General features: G+C 34.2%; 1 protein-coding gene across 4 annotated transcripts in view; it reads right to left on the reverse strand.

Annotated features, from left to right (window-relative positions):
* Window positions 1-25002, reverse strand: part of Phkb (phosphorylase kinase regulatory subunit beta) — a 217393-nt gene that overhangs the window by 73740 nt on the left and 118651 nt on the right. For all 4 annotated transcript variants that reach the window (XM_015488767.2, XM_048792237.1, XM_015488766.2 and 1 more), the window contains 5 exons: window positions 23933-24130; window positions 19722-19779; window positions 19023-19100; window positions 16897-17055; window positions 853-947 (listed from right to left, as the gene is read on the reverse strand). In XM_015488767.2, the coding sequence (XP_015344253.1) occupies window positions 853-947; window positions 16897-17055; window positions 19023-19100; window positions 19722-19779; window positions 23933-24130 (588 nt within the window). The remainder of the gene's footprint in view (window positions 1-852; window positions 948-16896; window positions 17056-19022; window positions 19101-19721; window positions 19780-23932; window positions 24131-25002) is intronic.

Consider the following 25002-nt stretch of genomic DNA (forward strand, 5'->3'; position numbering starts at 1 on the left):
TTGAAGACCAGCAAGAGTCAAAGACATAGTACAATAGAACCTAATGGAGCTGTTTGCCCTGCCTTTCCCTCATTAAAACAAATATTTATCATGTATGTGTTGCGCGCGCACGCGCGCGCACACACACACATATATAAAATAAGGGAACATTTCAATCTGTAAGCTTAGCGTCTGTGAGTGCTGATGCCATTCTTATTAAATGCATGTTAACTGCTTAGAATCCCAGGCACACATTCAGGTTCATTTCCTTTCTCCTCAGGCAGTTTCCACAATCCACAACATTTTCATTTTAACAGTCCTCATTACTGGTATCATTTAATACTTGAGGGTTTGCTCAAGTCAACATCAATCTTGCTGATTCTGCAAACACTTATTTTGTTGACACAACATAGTCTAAATCCATAGCTACTAAATGTAAAAATTTAAAAACTATTCCTTCCCCTGACAAGTCACCAAGTGCTAAGAACAACTCTATCAGTCACTTACTCCTGTCACAGAGCACAGAAGAGACCTTAAACACAGAGCCTTTTATGGGACCCCCACTCTCTTCAATAATATGTCATCTGTCCCAATGCCACCCATATGCACTGCACCTTCTCAAAACACTTCACATCTTAAGTTCAATCATTCTGAAGATGCAAATGTTTCCCTGAAAGATGACTTGCTGGACACATCTGACTCCTACATCTTCATTAACAGCCCTTTACCACTAACAAATCTTAACTAACCAGAACAAAGAGAAGCCGATCCCTCAGAAGAAACAAGAAAAACTCATTCAGAATAAAATTTCCTCTTTAATTAAGCTTTAAATATCTATGCATGTGTCTAAATTAAGAAAAAATATATCTTTACCTGATTGGAGTATCTCATGCTCACATTACGTTGATTTTGTTGTGGGATATAACGCTGAATAGGATCAATGTCTTTAGGACTGATTAATTCATCAGCTAAGGAAAAAAATAACATAATCAAATAAACATTTACACAACATTATAAACCAACAAAACTTAAGAGAGAGCAATAGACCATTTCGCTCAAGAGCAAAATATCCATTTTTTCAAGGCACATGGAACATCCTTTAGGATATAACATACGGTAGGTCATGAAATAAGTCTCAATAACTATAAAAACTTGAAATAATAAAGAGTATAACCTGTCTACAATGAAATGATAAATCAATAACAAATTTCTGAAACTCAAAATGTGTGGAGGGCTGGGGATATGGCTCAGTTGGTAGAGTGCTTGCCTAGCATGCACAAGTCCCTGGGTTCAATCCCTAGCACCAAACAAACAAACAAACAAAAAAATCAGCTTTGGGCTAGGGTTGCGGCTCAGCGGTAGAGCGCTTGCCTAGCAGGTGCGAGGCCCTGGGTTCAATCCTCAGCACTACATAAAAATAAATCAATAAAATACAAGTATTATGTCCAACTACAACTAAAAAATAAATATTTAAAAAAATTTGTGGGGTATAATATTCCTAAACAACCAATGAGGCAAATAAGAAATCAAAAAGGAAATCAGAAAATACTTTCGGAGACTAGCTCAGTGGTATAGTACCTACCTTATGATGTGCTCAACCCTGGGTTTGATTCCCAGCATCACAGAAAAAAGGAAAACAAAAAGCAACAACAAAAAGAAAGAAATACACTTTCTAGTGTAATTTTGATGAGATGAATGAAAATGAACATATAATATATGAAAATGTGGAGCTGTAGATAAGCAATGCCCATTAGGGAAATTTATAGCTACAAATTCCCACATTAAATAAAAGAAAAATTTCAAATCAATAATCTATTGTTCTACCTTAAGACGTCAAAAAAAAAAAAAAAACTAAATCAAAAGCAGAAAGAAAAATAGAGTGAAAATTTATGATTATAGTAAAAACAAATAATGGAGAATATCAATGAAATCAAAAATACATTCTTGAAAAGCCCAACAATTGTCAAGACTTTTAGCTAGACTGACCAACACAAACAAGAGGGGAAAAGATGAAAGATGGGGGAGAGAAAAGGAGAGAAAATACTCAAATTATTAAATCAGGAATGAAAGAAGAAAAAAAATCACTGGTGATCCTAAGAATTATAATAGAATAATATCAAAAAACGCATGCCAACAAATTAGATAACCTAGAAGAAATGGACATATTCCTGAAAAGACCAAACTACCAAAACTGAATAAAAAAAAAATAAAAAGTTTGAACAGATTTTTAAAAAGCAAAGTGACTGAAACTCTCACATACACAGATAATACATGCATGCGCACACACAAACCCCAACCTCAGTGATCACTGAACTATACCCCTGCTAATGAATACAGACACAAAAATTCTCAACATGATATCAGTAAATTAAATCTGGTAACATATAAAAACATATCAATAGAATAAAGGACAAAAAAGCTCTAGGATCTCTTTAATAGACACAGAAAAAGATTTAGTTAAAAACGAACATTTTTTTTTCATGATACAAAGCAAATAAACTAGGAATTTGATATAGTTTGGATATGAGGTATTACTCAAATATTAGATAATGCAATAATGTCCAGGGGTGAAATGATCAGATTATAGGAGCTTAACCTTATCAGGGGATTCCATTTGATGCACCAATTTGAATGAACTATAAGTACTGGGTAGTAACTATAGGCAGGTAGGGTGTGGCTAGAAAGTAGGTCACTGTGGGTGTGTCCTTGGGGATTATATATTTTGTGAATTATATTTTGTCCTTGACTCCTTGATCAGTCTCTCTCTGCTTCCTAGGTGCCATGAGCTGATCAGCTTTCCCCTGCTGTGCCCTTCCACCATGATGCCTCAGGCCAAGAGAAGAAAGTTGGCAAACAGTGGACTAAAACCTCTGAAACTGTGAGCCCCAAATAAACTTCTCTTCCTCTAAGTTTTTCTTGTCAGGCATTTTGGTCACAGTGACAAAAGGCTGATTAAGACAAGATAGAAGGGAACTTCCTCAACCTGATATAAGGCATATCTATGAAAAATCTATAGCTAACATCATGTTCAGTGGTGAAAGAATGACTACTGTTCCCCAGAAATCATAAACAGAAAAATGTTCACTTCTAGTCTCCATTGAAGAAAGGGTTCTAGTTGGGAAAGAAAAAGTAACAAATGCACTCAGACTGGAAAGTAATTAAAACAACATGGTACTGGAATAAGAATAGACATATAGATCAATGAAATAGAACTGAGTCCAAAAATAAACTATTACATTTATGGTTAACTGGTTTTTATAGGAGGCCAAAATAATTCAGTAAATAGAAGAATATACTCTTTTTTTTTTTCCCCTCAACAAATAGTGCCAGGATGACTAAATATCTAAAAGCAAAATAATGAAAGTGGACTTCTTTCTACATTTGGAGAAGAATAATAATAATAATAATAATAATAATAATAATAATAATAATAATAAAAAAACAGATAAAAGCAAGTGTTAGCAAGAATGTAGAGAATCTGGAACCCTCATATATGTTGTTGGTGGGAAAGCAATATGATGCAGCTGCTTTGAAAAACTGCTTGGAAATTGTTTAAAATGTTAAACCTAAGAGTTAGCATATGATGTAGCAAATCCTTAACAGACATATACCCAAGAAAAATTAAAAAATGTCAAATAATAATTTATACATGAAAGCTCACAGAAACATTATTCTGAAGAGTCAAAAAAACAGCAACAACCCTAGGCGGGTGCAGCACATGCCTATAATCCCAGCAGCTTGGGAAGGCTGAGGATTGTGAGTTCAAAGTCAGCCTCAGCAATGGTGAGGCACTAAGCAACTCAGTGAGACCCTGTCTCTAAATACAATACAAAATAAGGCTGGGGATGTGGCTCAGTGGTTGAGTGACCCTGAGTTCAATCTCCCGTACCCCCCCCCCTCCGCAAAAGGCAACAACCCAAATTAAAAAAATTAGGTATATGCATACAATGTAATGCTATCATATAAAAAAAAAAAGAAAGAAGGGCTAATACAGGCTATAACATATAAAGAAAATATGAAGCCAAGTGAAAGAAGCTAAGATACAAAACGCCACACATTATATGATTTAGGGTATATGAAAGGTTCAAAATAGGTAACAGAAAGTAGATTAGATTGCCTAGTGTTGATGGGCACTATGGAAGTGACTAGAGGGAAATGAGGAATGATGCTAAAGGGTAGGAAGTTCTTTTGAAGTAGTTCTTTTGAAGTATGATAAAAACCTTGTGAAATTGTGGTCATGGCTGCACAACTCAGCAAATAAATTAAAAAGAATTAAATTGTAAACTTTAGTGAGTTATACCTCAATAAAGCTGCTTTTAAAATATTACACTTGTATTGTCAAAGAAGGAAACTAGTTTGTTAGGACAGACATGGTTCTTGATAATAAATCATAAAAGAGATTTCTGAGATGGAGAATTTCTTAGGGTAATGTCCTCAATGGCTGTCATACTGTAAACAAGGAAGCTCTTTTCATCTGGTAGTTCCCTACAGCAATTTTGGATAAAAAATCCAAAGATATAACAAAGAAGGCAATTTAGACTGGAAAGGAAGGAGGTAGATGAAGGCCCTTTTATCTCTAATGTCTTCTCTCACACACGCAAGTGATGCCCATCATCCACACATGAGGCTGGCTGTAGTTGAGTTCCTGCATGGACCTTGAAGGGAATACAGGAGGGAAGAGATGGTTGTGGAAAAGGCCCCTAAAATGTAATTCTGCATAAACTCCTTTGAGTCCAAGTTGGCAGTATCTATGCAAATATATAGTGAGAATACTCTTTAAACCAGTAATTCCACATCTATAAAATTATCTTAATTATGCTCACACATGTGCAAATTAATGCAATAATAACAAAAAAATGAATCCAATTTCTACTAAAATAAGATGGCTCCCTTCTATATTTTTACTACACCTAAGTTATAAAAATATATTAATTTCATTCTTGATTTTCAGTTCTAAACTGTTCATATGAAAACCACACCATCTCAGTTCTTCATAAATGTATGTGTGTATAATCTTTATTTTAAAAATTACAATTCATTTTCTATAGATTTTTAGGTACTGCTTTTAAGCAGTTAACTCCGAAAAATAGACCAGGGAGTCAATGATTGAAAATTTCTTTCCAGCTTTGGGAACATTTCTACATTATATTTCTATTCTGGGGTACCTCCCAGGCACATCTGTAATGTTATTCAACAAACAAAATCACCAAAGCGTGCTTTAGTAATTCTTGGAGGATCTCCTCAATAATAATAAAAATAATACTAAAAGTAAAATAACAAGAAAAAGGAGGAGGAAGGGCAGCAGGCATCACAGCGTTTGGATTTTGCTTACCAAGCTCCTGGCATTGTTTAAGAAATTCATGTACATTAATCCTCACAACTTGATCATTTTATAGAAAACAGCAAAGAGGCATATTGTGTTTAAACAACTTGCTATGGCTAGTGAAGCCAGATTTAAAGATAGGTAGTTAGTGTAGTTAGGTAAATCTGGTCTAATATTGAATAAAATCGAAAATGAAGGCCATGTTGAGAACGGAGCCCAGGAAAGCAGAGCAGCTCCTGGGAAACTGAAATGTTAATGTTCCAAGGCCCAGAGCCCATCCCAAGGAAATGTTAATGAAGCAGCTCCCAGCAAACAGGGAGATGCTAATCCAAAAGTCCTTCCTGCCCAGATTACTCCTTTGGCCCACCTGTACCCCACCCTTTGGGCCTTCCCACCTACATTCTATCACTGAAAGATAACAGAACAAAGGACAGGAATGCTACAGGAATGAGAGAAAGCTAAAAGAAGACCTTAGCTATAAAAAGGGGAAGACATCCACCCTTCCATGGATTCCACCTCTTGGGTCCCCTTCTTCCTCAGGGAGAAGTCTTTTTTGGTATCGTTTAATAAAGCTTCTACTTTCCACTCTAAACTTGCCTTGGCGTGTGCTTCTCTGGTGTTACACTTCAGCATAGGGGAAGCAAGGACCCCTCATCGGTAAACAACAGTAACACAATGAGACAATTTTTTTTTTTCTGTGAGGGATAAAAAACCACTTTTGCCAAATTTAAACCAAATCAATATAGGTTCAATTGTAGTAGATATTGATATGTAACTTTGATTTATTAATTTAGGTTTAGCTCATGATGCAAGTTTGATTAGTACTCTGATATTCTAAATAAGCAGCAAATTATTTCCCTAGCTCATTTGTATGATTACTGAGGTGTGAAAAATTTCCACAACCAACAAGCATGTTACATAATTAATATTTCACTATTATTCTATAGAAGTAAAATTCTCTTTATCTTGTTATTTATAACTGATGACACACAAATTAAGAAATTTTGTATCCTTAGAAAGCAAAATGTTAATCTATTAAAACTGGTAAGAATCAAATGGCTAGCCAAGTATTTTGAAAGCTTGCTTCTTTGCATTTCCTTCCCATTTCTCCTAGTACCACTTCCACATCTAGCATGATTTTTCAGCTTACACCACGTACTCATCAATAATCCTTTAGGCTGTATGCTTCTTATTCATGGCTGTGCCCCAGCACCTAGCATGGCAACTCACAGAGTGGAATCTTAATAGACTGACCTAATAAATACAACAAAAAATTGTTGGCTTAACAAAATATAGAAAAACTAATTGCCATAATAATTAATTTCCATACTGATTTAAAAAAGTAACAAAAGGTCAAGTTAATAGATATGTTTCTCCTTACAGCACTAATTTTTATCATTCAGGAGGCAAAAAAGAGGTCCTCATTGAGCCAATGCAATGACATTAATTTTCTGATGAAGGGTGACAGGCCTGAAAGAACTTATACCTGACCACTTATAGAATATTTAAAACAAAAATAAAAGAACAAGAATAAAAGAGCAATGGCTCTTTATCCCCCCCAAATATGTACAATTTTATATGTCAATTTAAAAATAAAAAAATTAAAAAGGGAAATATTCGGAAGCATTTGTTTCTTCCATGAAACAAGTTAAAGGATATTTAACAAAACAAGTAATTTTTTTCATCATGATATTAAAATCACAAAATCCAAATGAACACACTAAAATAGGCTAAGCAGATAATTTATAGGGTAAACTTATGTACTTCAAAGCAGATTATGTACTTCAAAGCTGTGGTGACACATATCAGTAACACATTTTACTGAGATAGGAATAAGAAAAAGAAAGACACAAGGGTTCTCCAAAGAGAAAGTCCATTAAGTCCATGGAATGCAGAAAACACCCATGAGCCTTTGAAATGCAAAACAAGCAACTGAGAGCAACCCTGCCCAAGTTCTTAGCCCAAGAACTTGGCCCATGTCCTGATCTGCAAAAATTAACAACATGCAGGCAATACCTAAGTACAGAGAAAAACTGATGCAAAACTTCACCTTGACTCCACCTCTTGTCCAGCCCCCAGCAACTGTCTCCCTAAAAATAGTGTTATGTTCGAATTCTGGACCCCCAAAAGACCACCAGAGACCAAGATAGATGTAGGCAGCAAAGAGGTGTTTATTGTGAGCTAGCTCGATCCTCAGCGCGCACACACAACAAATGGTGACGCTGAGAAGGGTTTGCAGCAGTTTTATACATTCTTTGGAGAAGGTTGGGACCCCCACATACATCACAGCATCTCTCAGCAAATCATCACACACCACGGGAAAATCAAACAACTCTAAAACATGATTAGTGTATCAAATGGCAGGAAAGAATCTAGAAAGGATTATTGGTTAATTCAAGGGGTTGATGCACTTAAAATTGATTGGTTTAAACCCTGAGGATGTCGCAAGGGGGGTATGTGCCAAGCTGCAGGACTTCTAGTTTAGATATTGGTCACCACACCTAGTGGGGGCTGTTGGTAAAGATGGCGCCCGGAACGCTTCTATTCCGGGAGCTGAAGTCCATGATGCACTGAATGGTGCTCAAATCACCACCTCCAATCCCTGTGAATGGCGCGAACTTTGAATGGCGCACCTTCAATCCCTGAAGTGGCGAGAATTCTCAGCCAGTGAAGAAGTAACAGCCCACTCGCCTTGCTCCTCCTCATTCTGCATTAAGCCCATAAATATCAATACCTTGTTCCTGTTCGCTCTCTTACTCTTACTCTTACTCTCTTGCTCTCCCTCTCTCTCTTACTCTACCCCTCTTACTCTCTCCCCCTCCCCTGCCCTCTCTCGACCCCCTTCTCTTCTGTGACTGGCCGCTATGGTCCAGGTAAACGGTTGTTTTGGCCTGTTGAGTTTACAGAGCTTTTCCACCATTCTTTACAGGGGCCATCTGGAATTTCAGATATTTCGATATCTTGGCCTATCTTAGGTGATCGCCACCTGCGGCTTTTCTGAGAACTGTTTCCACAGAGCTTTTCTGTGGTATTTTCCTGACTTTAGGACTGCAGTAGGTCAGAGGTTAAGTTTCAAAGCAAAATGAGGTCCCAAGTAGAATGAGGTTGCTTAGGTCTTTCAATAGCTCACAACAAGTTGTTGCTCTCTCCCTTTGGAGATGGTTCACATCTACTGTTGAGATATTTCTAATTCTCAAGATGGTCTGCATTCTCCTTTGAATGTTTACTCCTTGCTTTACTAAATAGATCTCTATGCCTCTACTGACGTGTGCTTAAATTATTTCCATTTAGCTTCCCACTCGTCCTGAGTCAAGTTCTTCCCTTCTTTGAGAATTCCTTGGGACCCTATAGCAGAGATATTTCTTCTCTGGTTGTTGCCTCCTTGTCCCTGATGCCAATCCAATAACAAGGTCACGGTTTGGAGAAAAAGGAAAAAGAAGGTCTATTGCTTTGCTAGCAAAGGAGAAATACAGGGGACTACTTTCCCAGAGGTTGGGATTCTGCCCATCAGTAGGAACAGGAGGCTAATAGAGGTGATTCAAAGGATACATTCCACATGTTAAGAGTTGAAATTCACTTGTTAATTTGGTAGATGGTCATTTCTGAGATCTTCTGGTACAATCTCCAAAGTCTGGATTACTTAATTCCTACAGTGGGTGTGCACTCAAGGACAGAAAAATCTGTCTAGGAAGTGAAAGAAAGGTAATCCTGTTTCCCCTGAATTAGGAAGGGGAAAGATTATCGAGGAGCAGGGAGAGAGGAAGAGAAAGAAACCTGTTTGTTTAAAAAATAAGTTTCAGTGGCAGAGCAGCAAGAGCTATATTCAGAGCACTGTTACATGGTGACATTATGAAATGAGCCATTTTGAAAACAATAAACGTAGATCTTCAGCAACATATATTATACCAAAAGACTCCTCTGTCACAGAGAGGTAGTGTGTGGTGTGTGTACAAACTCAATTGATTAACAGGTGTACTTTCTAGGATTAAATGTTGAATCTTATTGTAGCAGTGGTCCACTTTATGCTTGATGCTCTACCACTGCAACTGATTTTTAGAATGGACATGCTTCTTTCTCTTCCTCTCTCTCTCTCTCTCTCTCTCTCTCTCTCTCTCTCTCTCTCTGTTCCTCCCTAAACTCTTACCCTCCCTAATCTCAGGGGAAACAGGATTACCTTTCTTCCCCATCCTGGGCAGATTTATCTGTCCATAGGAACATAGTAATCAAGATTTTTGGGATGGTACCAGAAGATCTCAGAAATTACCATCTCCCAAATTAACAAGTGAATTATAACTCCAACAGAAAACACATGAAATGCAGCCTTTGAATCACCTCTATAAAAGTCCCCTTTCCTGCTGATGAGCGGAATCACAGACTCCGGGACAGGAGTCCCCTGTGTTTCTCCTTTGCTAACAAAGCAAGAAATCTTCTTTTTCCTTTTTCTCAAAATCATGTCCTCGCTTCTGGACTGGCACTGGGGACAAGGATCAAGCTTTCGGTATCATGATGGCAAAAAACTAAATAAGGAAACAATGACAGATCTAGGTATATAAAGATTTTTAATTTTTCTCATCAAAAGAAAACTAGCATACACAAATTTCTGAAGCAAACAAACCAGAAAAAATTGGAAAGGTTTAATATACTTAATATATAAAATATTCATGTAGACTGATAAGAAAAACAACAAAACCAAGGTTAAATGGGCAAAGCAAACTACTAGACAATTTACAGAAGAACTAAGAAATGTATTTTATGAGCATGTAAATGAAACCAAGATACAATTTAATATCTTACTATGTTAGTAAAGTTTTTGTTCCTAATAATAGTATTTACTGCTATGGAGGTTATAGGTGATACAAACACCTTGCAGACTACTGAATAAATCAATAAACTCTATCAGTCGGGAACTGTGTGATCTTAGGTGAGCTACTAAAGTCTTCTGGGTCTCAGTTTCCTCGTCTATACCACATAGTACTCATAATACTCTTATAGAGAAGTTAGGAGGATTACTTAGGATAATATTTGTAAAAGGCAGAACATAGAATCTGATAAATTTTAAGGTAGGTATTATTAGTATTTCTGATAAACAGTGTGACAGTATATTTGAAGTACCTACTCAGACTCCAGGCATCACTGTTTTCATATTCAACTTTACTAATATTTGTGAGAGTAGGACTGTAATTTTATTTTTCTAATCTTAGAAGCTAGTCAACTAAAATATTTTAAGAAAGTCGGATATACTGGATACAGTGACACATGCCTGTAATTCCAACTACTTGGAAGACTGAGACATAAGGATTGCAAGTTCCTGGCCAAAATAGAATTAAAAATGCTGAGATATAGCTTAGGGGTAGAGTGCATATATAGCATGCATGAAACCCTGGGTTTGATTTCCTGGTACCATTAAAAAAAAAAAAAAGAAAAAGAAAAGGAGTTATTTATATAATAATTTACAGAAAGAAAATCTTCCTAGACTAACAATTTAAAGTAATACTACATGGGCTCTCAAAATGTTATATGTTCCACACAAATCCCACTTTAGGTCACTAGTAATCACGTGGACATCATGAAAAAGATAATGAAAGTGCTCAGTAATCGATGTCTTTCTGCTTGAAGTTTCCTGAAGTATAATAACTGGGAAATTCTCTTAGCAACCAATATAGAAAAATATCTATATACTCTTATCAACTCATTTTATCTTTGATCAGTAAAAAAACTGTGCTATATGGAGTTTAGAGTCAACTGTGTTTGAAATCAACAGAACAATAAAAATCAGGACCTCAGTTTCATAATGTCCGCTACACACTAAGGCATTTGATTAACGATTTTGACATTCAAAAGCATTTCTAGTCTTAATCAGGAGTTTTTATATTTGGGGTCAATTGGCAAGAAAAATGAATGAAAACAAATGCAAATAGACTTATCTTAGTTACTAATACTGGAATTAGAAGTACTATATCACAATAATTAGGCTGTTCTCAGAGAGAAAGAGATATATGTCCTATTGTTCCTGCTATATAGCTTATACATAGCACAGTGATTATCAAAGGGGCCTCTACAAATAGAAGTAGAATCAGCAAATAGAAGAATGGTTAAGTAGCAACTGGAGAAGCACTTTCTTCTTGTGATGAATTTTGAGGTTATGGGGGTATCTGAAAGGAGGGCTCATGAGCATCCTGAGTTGACTGCCTGAAAAAAGCTCTTCAAATATATTAACTCCTAAATTGTAACTGGGAAAGGGAAGGAGGGGGAGATGAAAGGACAGGAAATAGAAGAACAATTCAAGGATGTATTTGCCCTAATGTAAATTTCTTATGATTCCTTATGATAGTTCCTCATCAGTTAATCCTTAGCACATTAAAATATGGAAACTGATCATCATAAGTTAAAGATATTCTTCAAGTCCCAGAGGTAGTAAGTGATAGAACTTGTATTTGAACTTGGAACTGATTCCTAAATTCATGATCCCCAAACCACTGACCTTTCTAGTAGAGTACAAGAAAATCATGTAGAAAAAAAGGAAAAAAAGGAAGAGAAATAAGGGAAATTGTAAAGGAAAAACATGATGATGTCAGAGAACTAACTTATATCAATCAAATAGGAGTTCACTAGATATTAACAATCATTTTAAATGCCTACAGGAAAACAAATTGGGTTCCAAACAGTGACTTATCCAAGAATTTAAGAAGCCAATACATTAAAATGTGAACTTTATATGTATAACACTTTAGAAATTTAAAGGTACTTCTAAACTTATTCTATCACTTTTTAAAAGGAGAGTTATTGGATTTTGAACCCAGGGGTGGTTTACTACTGAGGTATGTCTCCAACCTATTTATATCTTATTTTGAGTCATGGTCTAAGTTGTGGAAGTTGGCCTAGAACTTGCGATGCTCCTGCTTGAGTAGCTGGGATTACAGGTGTGTGCCAACACACTGGGCTTCTGCTATCACTTTAAAACTCTCTTATTAAATACTAGAGGAAAACAGGGCACATACTTCAAGATGATGGTGCAGGCAATGATTTCCTAAATAGGACTCCAATAGTTTGGGAAATAAAAGCAAGAATGGACAAACAGGATTACATCAAATTAAATATCTTCTGCACAACAAAGAAAACAGTCAATAGAATGAAGAGACAATCTACTGAATGGGAGAAACTCTTTGTCAGCTATTCATCTGACAAAAGATTAACATCTAGAATATGTAAAGAATTAAAAAAAAAAAACTTAAAAAAACAAGCAATTCAATTAAAACATGGGCACATAATCTGACTAGAACTTCCCAAAAGAAGAAATAAATGGCCCACAAGAAATGCTAAAATATCTTTAGCCATCAATGCACATGAAAATGACATTAACATTCTATCTCAACCCAGTCAGAATGGCTAATAAAACCAATAAAAAACCAAATGATGGTGAGGATGTCGAGAAAAAGGAATCCTTAGACACTGTTGGTAGGAATGGAAATTAGTAAACTTAATATGAAAAACAGTATGCAGGTTCCTCAAAAAACTAAAAATAGAATTACCATAGGATCCAGTTATCTCTTTCCTAGTTATAGATCCAAAGGGAATGAAGTCAGCATACAAAACAGATACCCTTGTTTATTGTGGCAGTATTCACAATAACCAAGATATGAAATCAGCCTAGATGCCCTCAAACAGATGGATAAAGAAAATATGGCACACACACACACACACACACACAAAATAGAGTACTATTCAGTCATAAAGAAGAATGAAATTTTTTCATTTGCAGGAAAACTGATAGAACCAGAGGTAATCATATGAGTTAAGTGAAATTAGCCAGAGAAAAATAAGTATATCATGTTTTGTTTTTGAAACTTAAAACAAAAACAAAACAATGACCTAAAAAAGAGAAGATAGAGTATTACTATATTAGGGAAGGGGAAAGGGAACAGGAGGAGTGGAGTGAGAGGAGAGAACAAGAAAGGGTGAATACAATCATCAAAGCACAATATATGCACGTATGCAATGACATAGTAAAACCTATTAATTTATACCATTAATATGATTGAATAATAATAATAATAATAATAAAAGAACTCATAGTAGGAACAGAAAGATATAGCTCATGAACTTAATTGTGTATGTGGAACCTAAATAAGTTGAAGTAGGGAATAGAATCACATTTATTAGTGGTTTACAGGGGGCTGATAATGTGAAGTTGTTGGTCAAAAGATAAAAAGTTTCAGTAGACAGGAGCAATAAGTTTTTGAGATCTAAAGGATAACAAAGTGACAATAGATAATAATATTGTATTATGTAGTCAAAATTTCCAACAATGTTCTTACCACAAAAAAGTTACATATATGAAGTGATGGATATGTTAATTAGCTTGAATTAACCATTTCAGTGTCTGTGTGTGTGTGTGTATGTAGAAACATCACACTGGATCTCATAACTATGTACAATTATTATTTGCTAATTAAAATATTTTTAAAAGAAAAAAAAGTCTCCTATTAGTGCTCAAAGGAAATTAAAAAATACTCATCTCCAAAAGACAATGATCATTCACAAAATTCAAGAAAATTTTCATTTACCTGAATATTTTGGGAGTTTATATGTACTATAGAAAAACCTGTAGGTAGTTAAGATTGCAAATAATTCAAACCTAACCAAAAAACATGTCTTGTTTTCACCCTTGATATTATTAATGTTTTCAAAATATCCATCCTAAAAAAAAATTCCTCTATTCACTTCCTTAAGTTATATAATATGTAAAGTTCTACTCTTTAATGATTGAGGATCTTCTAATAGTACTTGAATGAAGGTAAGTATGTGACATTCAGGGTAAGAAAATTTAGCTGCCTCAGGGAAGTTTTAAAGTAGATTAACTTTGTTATATTTCTCCAGTTTTATAAACTTAAAAAAAAGTATTTCAGACAAAGATCATGATTTTCAAGTGACTTTTTACATTGATAAATACTTTTAGGGTTTTACAAAGAGGTCAAAAAGATACTCTGCTTTCTCTGGATTGATTTTACATGAACAATGTCTAAACTATCAAATTTAAATAATAGTTGAAGGTACAACAAATGATCATTTTATTTTAAGGCAAATTAAATATTACATCATAAAATATGTCATGTAGTTTAAAATAAATATTTATAATTTAATTTACCTATTATATAATAATCATTGATTTCCTAAAAGCAAATTTCCTAAGAAAAAAAAGGAAAGACTATAAAAAAAAAACCATTTTATAAAAATAGAATGGGAGTTCAAGCTTTGTTTAGAAAATAGTATACTATATCTTCTTTCTCTATCAATGCCATAGAAGCCACACAGTTTGGTTGTAAAATTATTCACTTACACATAGATAAAGTATTCTTATTAGATTTCAGCATGATACAAAACTGGCCTGAATTAGTTAGTGAGAGTTATATATACAGAGTGCTTTTAAAGATTCACTATTCTATTATTTTTATGCAAAAAGAGTAACTCCAAATTAACTGAATACAAAAGGTTGCCAAGCAGATATTCAACTGAGGTTCCTTTAATGAATAAGTAATACTTGTTAGTAAATGTGGTATCTGGAATCTTAATGAAAATCCATAGAAGTCTGATGGCTCTTAACAATAGTTAACAGCAACTAAATGATTTAGTCTTCTGAAATCTTACTCATCTTACTAGTGATCTGTTAACAGATGACACATGGCTAGGCCAGAGTGCTATTGGATATACAGCATTTTTTTTTTTGCATCTGGAAATCAGGATACAGTTTCATATTGCACAACATACCTTTTACATGTTCTTTACTGTTTTTTTTTTTTTGGAAGCCCAACAGGGAAAAGAGAAATTGACTCTTTCTTTTAAGGCAGCCCTGCAGTAGTTTTTCTTCATTTTGGTCATGAAACAGAAATAGAGGTATGACCTATACTCTTCACATTCACTCTGGTCTTATCATGAGAAAATACTGCCTACATTCAAGATGTGTCTACATTTGTCACATTTATTTTGGAATAAGGATGATCCAATACTTTTCTATTGATTGGTATTATTCTCAGACTTTTTATTTTTTAAAGCTCAATTTGCTTAAGAAGGGTGTGGTCAATTCTGCATTCCCATCTCATCAGCTTTGTCAATTTTATACTTTGCCCCCAAAATAATTTTTCTCATTGTAACAACCCCAGGCTGGAGATTTACCAAGAGAAAGAAAGAAAAAGGTTTAGACTTTAAATTTTCTGTCACAGGGTTCAGTTTTCAGTCTTAGAATTATAGAACAGTTTCATCATGTGCATTTATAATTTCTAAGTATATAGAAAATTGTGATTCTAGTTAAAATTACTGTCTTTACCCAGGTTAACTACTACTCTACTAAAATGTTTTATTTAACCCTATCAAAAAGCTTTTTTGTATTTATGCTAATGAGATGGAAATAACATTCTAACCAGAGATAACCTTTCTGACTTGGCTTGATTCTACAAAAATTACTTCATGTGTATTCCATTCCTCCTTTGGAAAATCAAAAAAGCAAAGCCTTTATAAATGATATTAACTCCTTGTCAAAAAGCTGTCCCTTTAAAGAAAGAAAAATTTTCTACATGTTCTTAAATTAGCATTCAGTATATAAAGAGACACAGAAAATAGAGTTAGGAAAGGAGCAAATTGAAAACAGCATTAACTTAATTTTCTCCTCTTTGGTTAGTTTCTGTCTGTTCTTACACATCATTTGAGTAAGGCTAAAATTGGAAATCTGACTTTTGAAATATTCTTCCCTAATGGACTGTAAAAAAAAAAAAGGAACCAAAGATGATTACTCTTGCAGGATGAACTAATTTAGCATTTATACAGAAATGCTAGAAAAAACAAAGACAATAAGAGTATTTCATATAGTAAGCAGGCTTTTTAAAGTACAAGTACAGATTTTATAATTAGCTTATTTAATAACTCATCATAAAGAAATTCTGACATTGAAATGATAGCCCTTTGGTGGACATGCTGGCAATATTCGAAATTTTAGCAAGGAGTGGTGCAAGAAGATGCATAATAGTTTTTCTTTGTGTGTGTGTATGTGCTTATCAAATTTGCCTTTGTTTCAGTGTGCCCAAAGACTACCCTGATTTAGCTTTTTTGCAGGAGAAGCCAAAAAGTAATTAAGAATTATGAATAAATAGTCCCAGTAAGCCTATAACTAGCCCTGAAAATTACCAACATGTATTTATTGGTAAAGAGAGAATTTTCAAAGATGACCAATTCCTTATGGCATATATTTTACTAAAGCACTGTTCAAACACGACTGCTACATTTAATCGTAAACTTTATTATATCACATAAAAGTAACACAAAGTTCTCAAAGCATTCTGCTAGAAACCTATTTACTAAGCTGAATTCAGCCCCCTAAATGATCATAATGGTACCCATAACTATTTGACTTTCTTCCTGGAAATTGTCCCTCATCATTCAGTAAATACATTAATACTCCTTTACACACTAAGAAACTCCCCAAAGACCTCTAAAAAGTATGAAATATCACCCAAATCCAAGAAAAAATCACCAAATACATACTTATTTCTTACAGTTTGATAACAAGTAAAGAAAAAATGTTGACCATCTTTTCCTATACTTACCCAGCAGTTTTGCGATGATATATAGGGCTTGTCCCCAAAGAAACAGTTTTCCATCACGGCCACAGTTGCTAGGAAATCGCTTTTGACTACCAGGATTTCTTTTTTCACATTCTACAAAGTCAGCTGGCACATAATAGTACTTTGGAACTACAGGACATCCTACAGTTTAAAAATAAGGATATTAAAATGTAACAAAGTAATGCCCTTCCCCAAATGTCCTTTAAGAGTCTGTAATGACTAGAAAGCAAGGAAAGAGAAAGACTGTCCAGGAGATAGATCTGATAAGCTACAGAAATGGGATATTCTCATTCCTTTCAGATTTTACCAGTTAAAAACACACAAAAAAGCTTGTTGATAAAAAAAGCATACTATTATGCTTTAGCCAAAGTTATGTACACAACTCCTTTAACAACATTTAATTTTAACACCTTTAAATGAATCAAATAAACAGTATGCAAATATTTAGAGCCATAGAGGAAGCTATTTTTAATAGGATTAGTCTGTGGAAGCTTCACAAATGAGATACTGTGTAATCTTAAATGAAGAATTATAACCCTGAGCCACTGCTTAGAGCAAAGAAATCCCTATTTAAATATTAAGCCCATTATCTACCATTCAGTATCACTGAAGAGGAAAAAAAATCCATCTTTTCCTGTGACCAACCCATTTAAAAATATTCCTTGCAGAAATTAAAATTATTATTTAAAGAGTAGGGTCTTTGTAGAGTGCTACAGAAAACTTTTTGCAACATGAACCTGCAGTAAATTACACATATTTCCCTAAAATTGTGTTTCCTTCTTCAATCACTATTGATCAATCACTATTGATATATGTGTCTAAAACCAGGAAAAAAAAATTCTATGATATATAGAGAATAAACATCACCCTGGGTATGATGAAGCCTAAAGTGGAGTATATTCAACTATCACCTCAATGCATTAATGATCTGCTACTGAAGATCTGATTCAATAGATTTCAAATATTACATTCATTACATCATTCCTCATGTTCATCCAATAATCCTCACAAAGTGATTATTCAGAGCATAAAGACAAAAATAACTTTTTTGTAAAAATTAGTATTTATCATTCAACGTTTAGCAATAAACCTTCTATAATTTTTAAAATCACAAGCATTTTAAAGGGTGTGGATAGAAAATGAAGCATTTATTCTGAGATATTTGAGGAAAAACTCCAAAGAGTAATCATAGACTCTTTGTGGGATAGGAATGAGGACCAGTACTGTAAATGACATTTTATTCATCTTTATGAATAACCTAAATTAATCTCTATCAGGTCCATAAGACCACATACTTTTTTTTTACCAGTACACCATAATTTTTAACTTATGTATAAATATGTTTTCAAAACTGTTCTCAGATGAGAATATATTCTTATTCTATTTATACTTCAAAATCCCAAAGATATCTAGACCTTTATGTTTGAAATTCCTTGGAGAATTAGTTTTCCAATAATATAGAAAAGTCAATTATGTTCTTTAATGGTCCCTGGTGGTGTTTGATTGAAATCAATATATTCCCACTTATAAGACTGGACATTTTGACCATTTCTAACATATTAAATACATCAGTGAAAAATAACACTTAAACATATAAAATACATTCAAAGCACAATGCTAAAGGCCCTAGAAGCAACTACAAAGAGGATAGAATGTTCTTGGTAACCCTAGTGCCTTTAGAGAAGAGCAGAGCATCTCCAGGGAGCCTTCTGGGTCTGGAGTGGGAGCAGCACTCACCAATCATACAATTTTTGGTGACATGGATAAAAATCAGTCACTTTATATTATTATCATACTACACAGAGTAAAGGAATTACATAATTTAGTAACAGATGAAAAAGATCTGTCCACATTCACACTACCTTGGCATTAGTACTGCCATGACTATCTAAATTCTTCTGCATTCCTGTATTGACTAATGAATTCCTTATGTAAAAACACATGTATTATAATAAATTAATAGACTATTCTCTAAGATTTCATATAAGGCTCAATCCATTTTTTCAATTTAATATACATTATTGTATTTTATAAAAGACTCACTTATACATTTCAAAGGAACACTAAGGAAATGGTAATAGGAAGAATTCTTGAAAAAGCAACTATACCTTCTGTGGTCTGATGAAGCACTGGAGTTAAAAGATCCTGATATTCCTTGACTTGTTTGGGATTGCCTCTAAAAACTCCTAAAATGTAAAATATAAAATATAATAGCAGGTTTACTGAATAAGTATCATAAAAATTTTACCTTAGAAAACTTTCTGGTCCTTTATAAATTATTGTGATAATTTTTTATGTAAATGATAAAAATATAATTTAAAAAGTAATGCAAATTGCATGATTTTTTTCAAAGAAATTTAGAAAGTCATATTAGCACTTAGAAGTGAAAACTGAATTTTAATTAAAATTTCTCTCTGATTAAGCATAAATGTTATATGTCATGATTATAGTATTCATGATTTATATTAATCAAAAACCTTTCTTTGTAAATACAAATAATATATTAGTATCATTTTAAAATCAAAGTAGTTTTAAAAATTTTTTATACAACTTTATTTATATTTATTTATTTATTTTTTAGTTTTAGTTGGACACAATACTTTTATTTATTTGTATGTAGTTTTAAAAATTATGTATATGATTTAACATTCACTCAGAAAGCAGAAGAGTAGTACATAAAAATTCAGAGCAGTTAACATCACCCAAGTACAGTCTATTTGCTAGATGAAAGGAGTCATATTTCATTTCTGCTCTTCTTTAAACCACTTATATCCTATAGCTTACATTTCAGGAAAAAGCTCACTTACCATCAATCATCATATAAAGGAAAAATATGGGAAATTCACATTCAATGTCATCAAATAGCTAAAACAGAAAATAAAAGATTAAAAATTTCAACAACAAACTATAACAACTGTATTTAGGCTAAAAAGGTAAAATATTAATTTATAGTAATAACTTAAAGTTGGATTGATTTTTATAATAGGCAGTTATTTTTTTTTAAATATTTATTTGTTTATTTATTTTTTTAGTTCTCAGCGGACACAACATCTCTGTTTGTATGTGGTGCTGAGGATCGAACCCGGGCCGCACGCATGCCAGGCGAGCGCGCTACCGCTTGAGCCACATCCCCAGCCCGTCAATTATTTTTAAAAAAATTATCAGGACTCTTATTATTGAAAACCTCATTTATTCAATCCATCAAACAGCAATCATCCAATAAATATTTACCAAGTATTTACTAAAAAGCTAATACCTGGCACCAACTAGACCAAGAAATATGAAGACACAAAAGAGATACAACTTCCCCAAGAAGTTTACAACCTACTGGAGAGGCTAGCACACAAATAAACAGCTATAGTGCAGTACAAAATGTCTCTACATGATACATTAGGAAAGCAGTGAATGAATCATGTTAGTCTCCCTGAGGGTCAGGGAAGGGTTTGTAGGACAAGAGATGTTTCAGCCAATGCTTGATGGGCTTCATTGGAGAGATGAGCTAAAGGAAGTCCACACAGAGGAAGCAAAAATATAAACTATAGATACATAGAAACACAAAGTATGGATAGAAAATGCTGGTAATTCAATGATTCTAAGATAAGCAAGGAAAAAGTAATAGTAAAAACAGAACCACAATGTGTTGCCTAGGCCAGTCAAATGAAGAAGAGCCTCACAGCTCATGCTCAGAGACTGTGACTTTGACCTGGAACAGGGAACCAATGATGACTTATCAATACATTTACTTGCTAAATTGGGCAATTGGTAGTACTAAATAGAGATACAGGGTAAGAAAAAAGGAAAGCAGGTAGGAGGCTGCTAGAGCAACACAAAGAGAAAAGATTAGCCTAAACCAGGGCACTTCAACTTCAGGGCTACTGACATTTGGGTCAAATAGCTCTCCATTGCAGGGGTTGTCCTGTGCAAAGCAGGACTTTTAAAATAACAAAGGTCTCCTGAGGGACACAATTTCCCCAGGTTATAAATCAGTAGCTTATATCAAGGAGTAATAGAGAAATAGGAACATAATATTAAGATTTTTAAGAAAGCCAAATCAGCCAGCTTTTGTGACTGACAAAGGTAGTTGAGTGGGAAGAAGCTAGAATGATTTTGTTTGGGGCTTGAGCAGAGGAGTTAGAACTGAGTACAAGGGGCCTGTAGGGCATCTAAGTAGAGATGTTCAAAAGACAGTTGCTTTAAGCTGGACATGGTAGTGCATCCCTATAATCCCAGTGACTCAGGAGGCTAAGGCAGGAGGATTGCAACTTCAAGGCCAGTCTTGGCAATTTAGCAAGGCACTAAATAACTTAGTGAGATCCTGCCCTGTTTCAAAATGGAAAATTAAAAAGGGCTGGGATGTGGCCCAGCACCAAAACAAACAAACAAACAAAATGATAGTTGCATAAATGAGTAAAGAAATTGGGATGAAGAAGTATGAGATAAAGAGCATTATTGATAAGGTGTGAGAGCATGGGTAGGACTGAGGATGGACCACAAAAGAGCAATGTTTAAGAGGACAGAAAAAGAGAAACCTGCAAAGGAGACTAAAGAGAACAGTGAGAGAAGGAAGTAGAAAACTAGAAAAACAGAGTTATGACAAATAGAGAAGCAGCTTCCAAGAAGAAAGACTCATTTAAAGTATGCAAATGCTAAGGAGAGGCTTAATGAAATAAGGTCAGAAAAGCAATCCCTTATGATATAGTGACCCAAAGTGACTGACATCAATATAGCTACTGAGGAGTGTTAGGGAGAAAAGACAGATTATATAGGCCCAAAGAGAATGGGAGGAAAATAAGGTCTATACACACTTTTACACCATGCTTTTCAGAAGTGTTGCTCCAAAGAGAAAGAGGATGAAAGGCAGATACGAATATAGGTTGAGGGAGGCTTTTTGCTTTTTTTTTTTTTAATGATAAACATCAATGTGTTTATGTTGAGGAAAAGAAATTGATTGAATTTGGGGAAACAGAACAGAGGGAAGGTGTAGAAGTGGGAAAGATGAGTGTAAGAAAGGAGAAATGTTCATCAGTCATTAAGAAAAGAAAACTTTCAGTTAGAGAACTAAGAAAATAAATGAGAACAAGATGAAATGTATATATGTGTAGTGAGCTAAGAAGAGAGAGCACCTTTTATGAGACAGGAGAGAAAGAGACAAGTATGATGAAGAGATTCACTGGAGAAGGCCACACCAAAATGAAAGACTCTCAGTAGAAAATAAGAAATCAAAGGCTGGAAACTTGAGTACAAATGGAAAAAGGCCGGAAAAGCTTCCAAGAAGGGGTCCTGGCAGGGTCATACAGTACAACTGACAAGAAGAGGTGAAAACAGTGATAAGGACTGACCAACAAGGATATCCTGAATTAGAGGAGGTATTTATCCACAGAGTGCTAGTAGCTTTCCTTGGTGGTGCTCAGCAGTGAGTACATAAGTAGAGAAGGCCTGGTAGACTGATCCAAAGTTCAAAGTATGCAAGGTGGTAGTTGCAGATGGTTCAATTCAAATGTAAGTGAGGTAAATCAGCACAGGAAATGAATTAAATAGAAATAAAACATTTGAAGGCATTTAAATGATAAACTGATTAATTTAGCAAATTTTGACACTACAAAATTTCAACAGCTGTAAAAATTCAATACCATACACAATAAATGATTCCTAAAGCTCTCAAATGATACATTGACTATGAAATTTAACACATTCATGAATAATTTGTCAATTTGTCTTGCAAAACTAAGTGTATATTGAATTTAAGAGTAGTACCTTAATTGCCAAACAATTACAAAGTCTAATATTGTTGAGACATACCCCATATTACAAATCCATTTTATGGGTCTTCAGTGGGTGAGTCAAAGTGATAAGCATGCTTTAAAAATTTTCAGGGCTGGGTTTGTAGCTCAGTGGAAGAGTACTTGTAAAGCATGTGTGAGAAACTAGGTTCCATTCTCAGCACCACATATAAATAAATAAAATAAAGGTCCATTGACAACTAAAAAATATTAAAAGAAAAAAAAAAAGAGGGGCTGGGGTTGTGGCTCAGCAGCAGAGTGCTCACCTAGGTCTCACGTGTGAGACCCTGGGTTCAATCCTCAGCACCACATAAAAGTAAATTAATAAAAAATAGGTATTGTGTCCAACTACAACAAAAAAATAAAATATTAGGAAAAAAGAGTAATTTTCAATGTACCCAGTAAAGCAAAGTCTTCAGCAATGTGAGGGGATGCTTACTTTTTTGGAGTATTAAGAATATTTTATATGGCTTAAAAGCAGCTAGTACAAAACTATACATAGTGGTTTGAAATAAATAATATTTTAAAACTAATATTCAGAGAAGTATATTGTAATGAGAAGTGTCTAAATGAAACAAAAGTGACAGACGGAGTAGTATCAGTTTGAATAACAGCATTTGCTTAATAGACTAAAAGCTAGATCACAAATAGAAACTTTATATTATATAAGACAAACAGGCAAAGGACTGAAAATGCAAGAGAAAATTGTTTGACCAGTGCATCAAGATGGCCTACTATGAGCAAATAGACCTCATAGAATAAGAGCTAATATTTATTGAGCACTTGCCATGTGTCAAGCAGTGTTCTAAACATTTTAAACGATTTAATTCTTAAAAAAAAAAAAAACAAAACAAACAAACAAAAAAAAACTCATGAGGGGCTGGGATTGTGGCTCCGCGGTACAGCGCTCGCCTAGCACGGGCAGAACCTGGGTTCTATCCTCAGCACCACATAGAAATTTTTATTTATTTATTTATTTATTTATCAGCGGACAAAACATCTTTGTTTGTATGTGGTGCTGAGGATCGAACCCGGGCCGCACACATGCCAGGCGAGCGCGCTACCGCTTGAGCCACATCCCCAGCCCCACCAATGAATAATATTAAACACAGAGTTCAATTAACTTATCCAAGACCACATAGCTATTAAAGAGCTGGAACTTTAACCCAAGGAGTCAGCCTCTGGAATTTGTGATTTTGACCATTTTCATGTACTAATGCACAATATTTTTTTGATACCTTAATTTCAGCTGGTTTGTAGTAGCGTCTGTTTGGATCCTCCAGTGAGGTTCTATATCCATCTCTCAAGAAACGTTTAAAACCATATTTTCCTTTTAATTTTCTAACTACTTTATCAAGTGTCTGGTTAAACAGAACTTCATCATCCAGGGCAAATGCAGGATAACTGATGCAGGGAAGCAGGGCAGCATCTGTATTCTGGGGTCAATAAGAAAAACAAATTGTGTCTACAGTGATATGATCAACAAAGCCTAAGGAGAATCATGGATATGAAAAGTCAAATAGATTATCCAACCAACAGTGTGAGCTTGCTCAGAAGAGCAGGCAAGTATTTCTATGGCATGCTGCAGTGGACCTTACAGAAGAGTTAAAACGTTGTTCATTAATAAAGAGAATTGTCAAAGTGCAACATAGGCTCAAACATTAAAATATTAATTAGAGCAATATGTAAAAATTTAATACCAATAGCCATCACAATTTAGTTTGCCATAGCAATTTGCTTATAATATTGAAAAAGAGGAAACAAGTTAAAGGTCCATCAATTAGCAGCAATTAAAATTTATATTCTAAGAGAAATTAAAATTTATATTATAGAAATGTATTTCTACATTTAGGATAACAATGACTGTGACCAATACTGTTCTATTTTGTAAAGTAAAAATATTATACATGTGCATAAAAATATATGGAAACATGTATATGATACCACCTAAGAGTATATTTGAGTGGTAGAATAAATGGATATTACATTATTAAATAGCAAATAATGCTTATTTGTGAGTTTTGATTTCTTTTACTATAATCTTACATTACATATATGTAAGTTATTTTTAAATAATTATATTATTATGTTTGGATTTTTTAAAGAATAGAATCACAAATAATATCTAGAAAAATGTACAATTTGGTATAATAAGCATACAAAAGTTCATCAGACAAAGAAATAGAGTAAATAAAATGGGAGAAAAGAAACAAGAACATTTATTCAAAAGAAGTATCACTGGGTGCAGTGGCCTATGCCTGTAATCCCAGCCATTCAGGAGGCTAAGGCAGGAGAATCTCAAGTTCAA

The sequence above is a fragment of the Marmota marmota genome, unplaced genomic scaffold, assembly GCF_001458135.2.
Source record: "Marmota marmota marmota unplaced genomic scaffold, marMar, whole genome shotgun sequence".
NCBI lineage: Eukaryota > Metazoa > Chordata > Mammalia > Rodentia > Sciuridae > Marmota > Marmota marmota.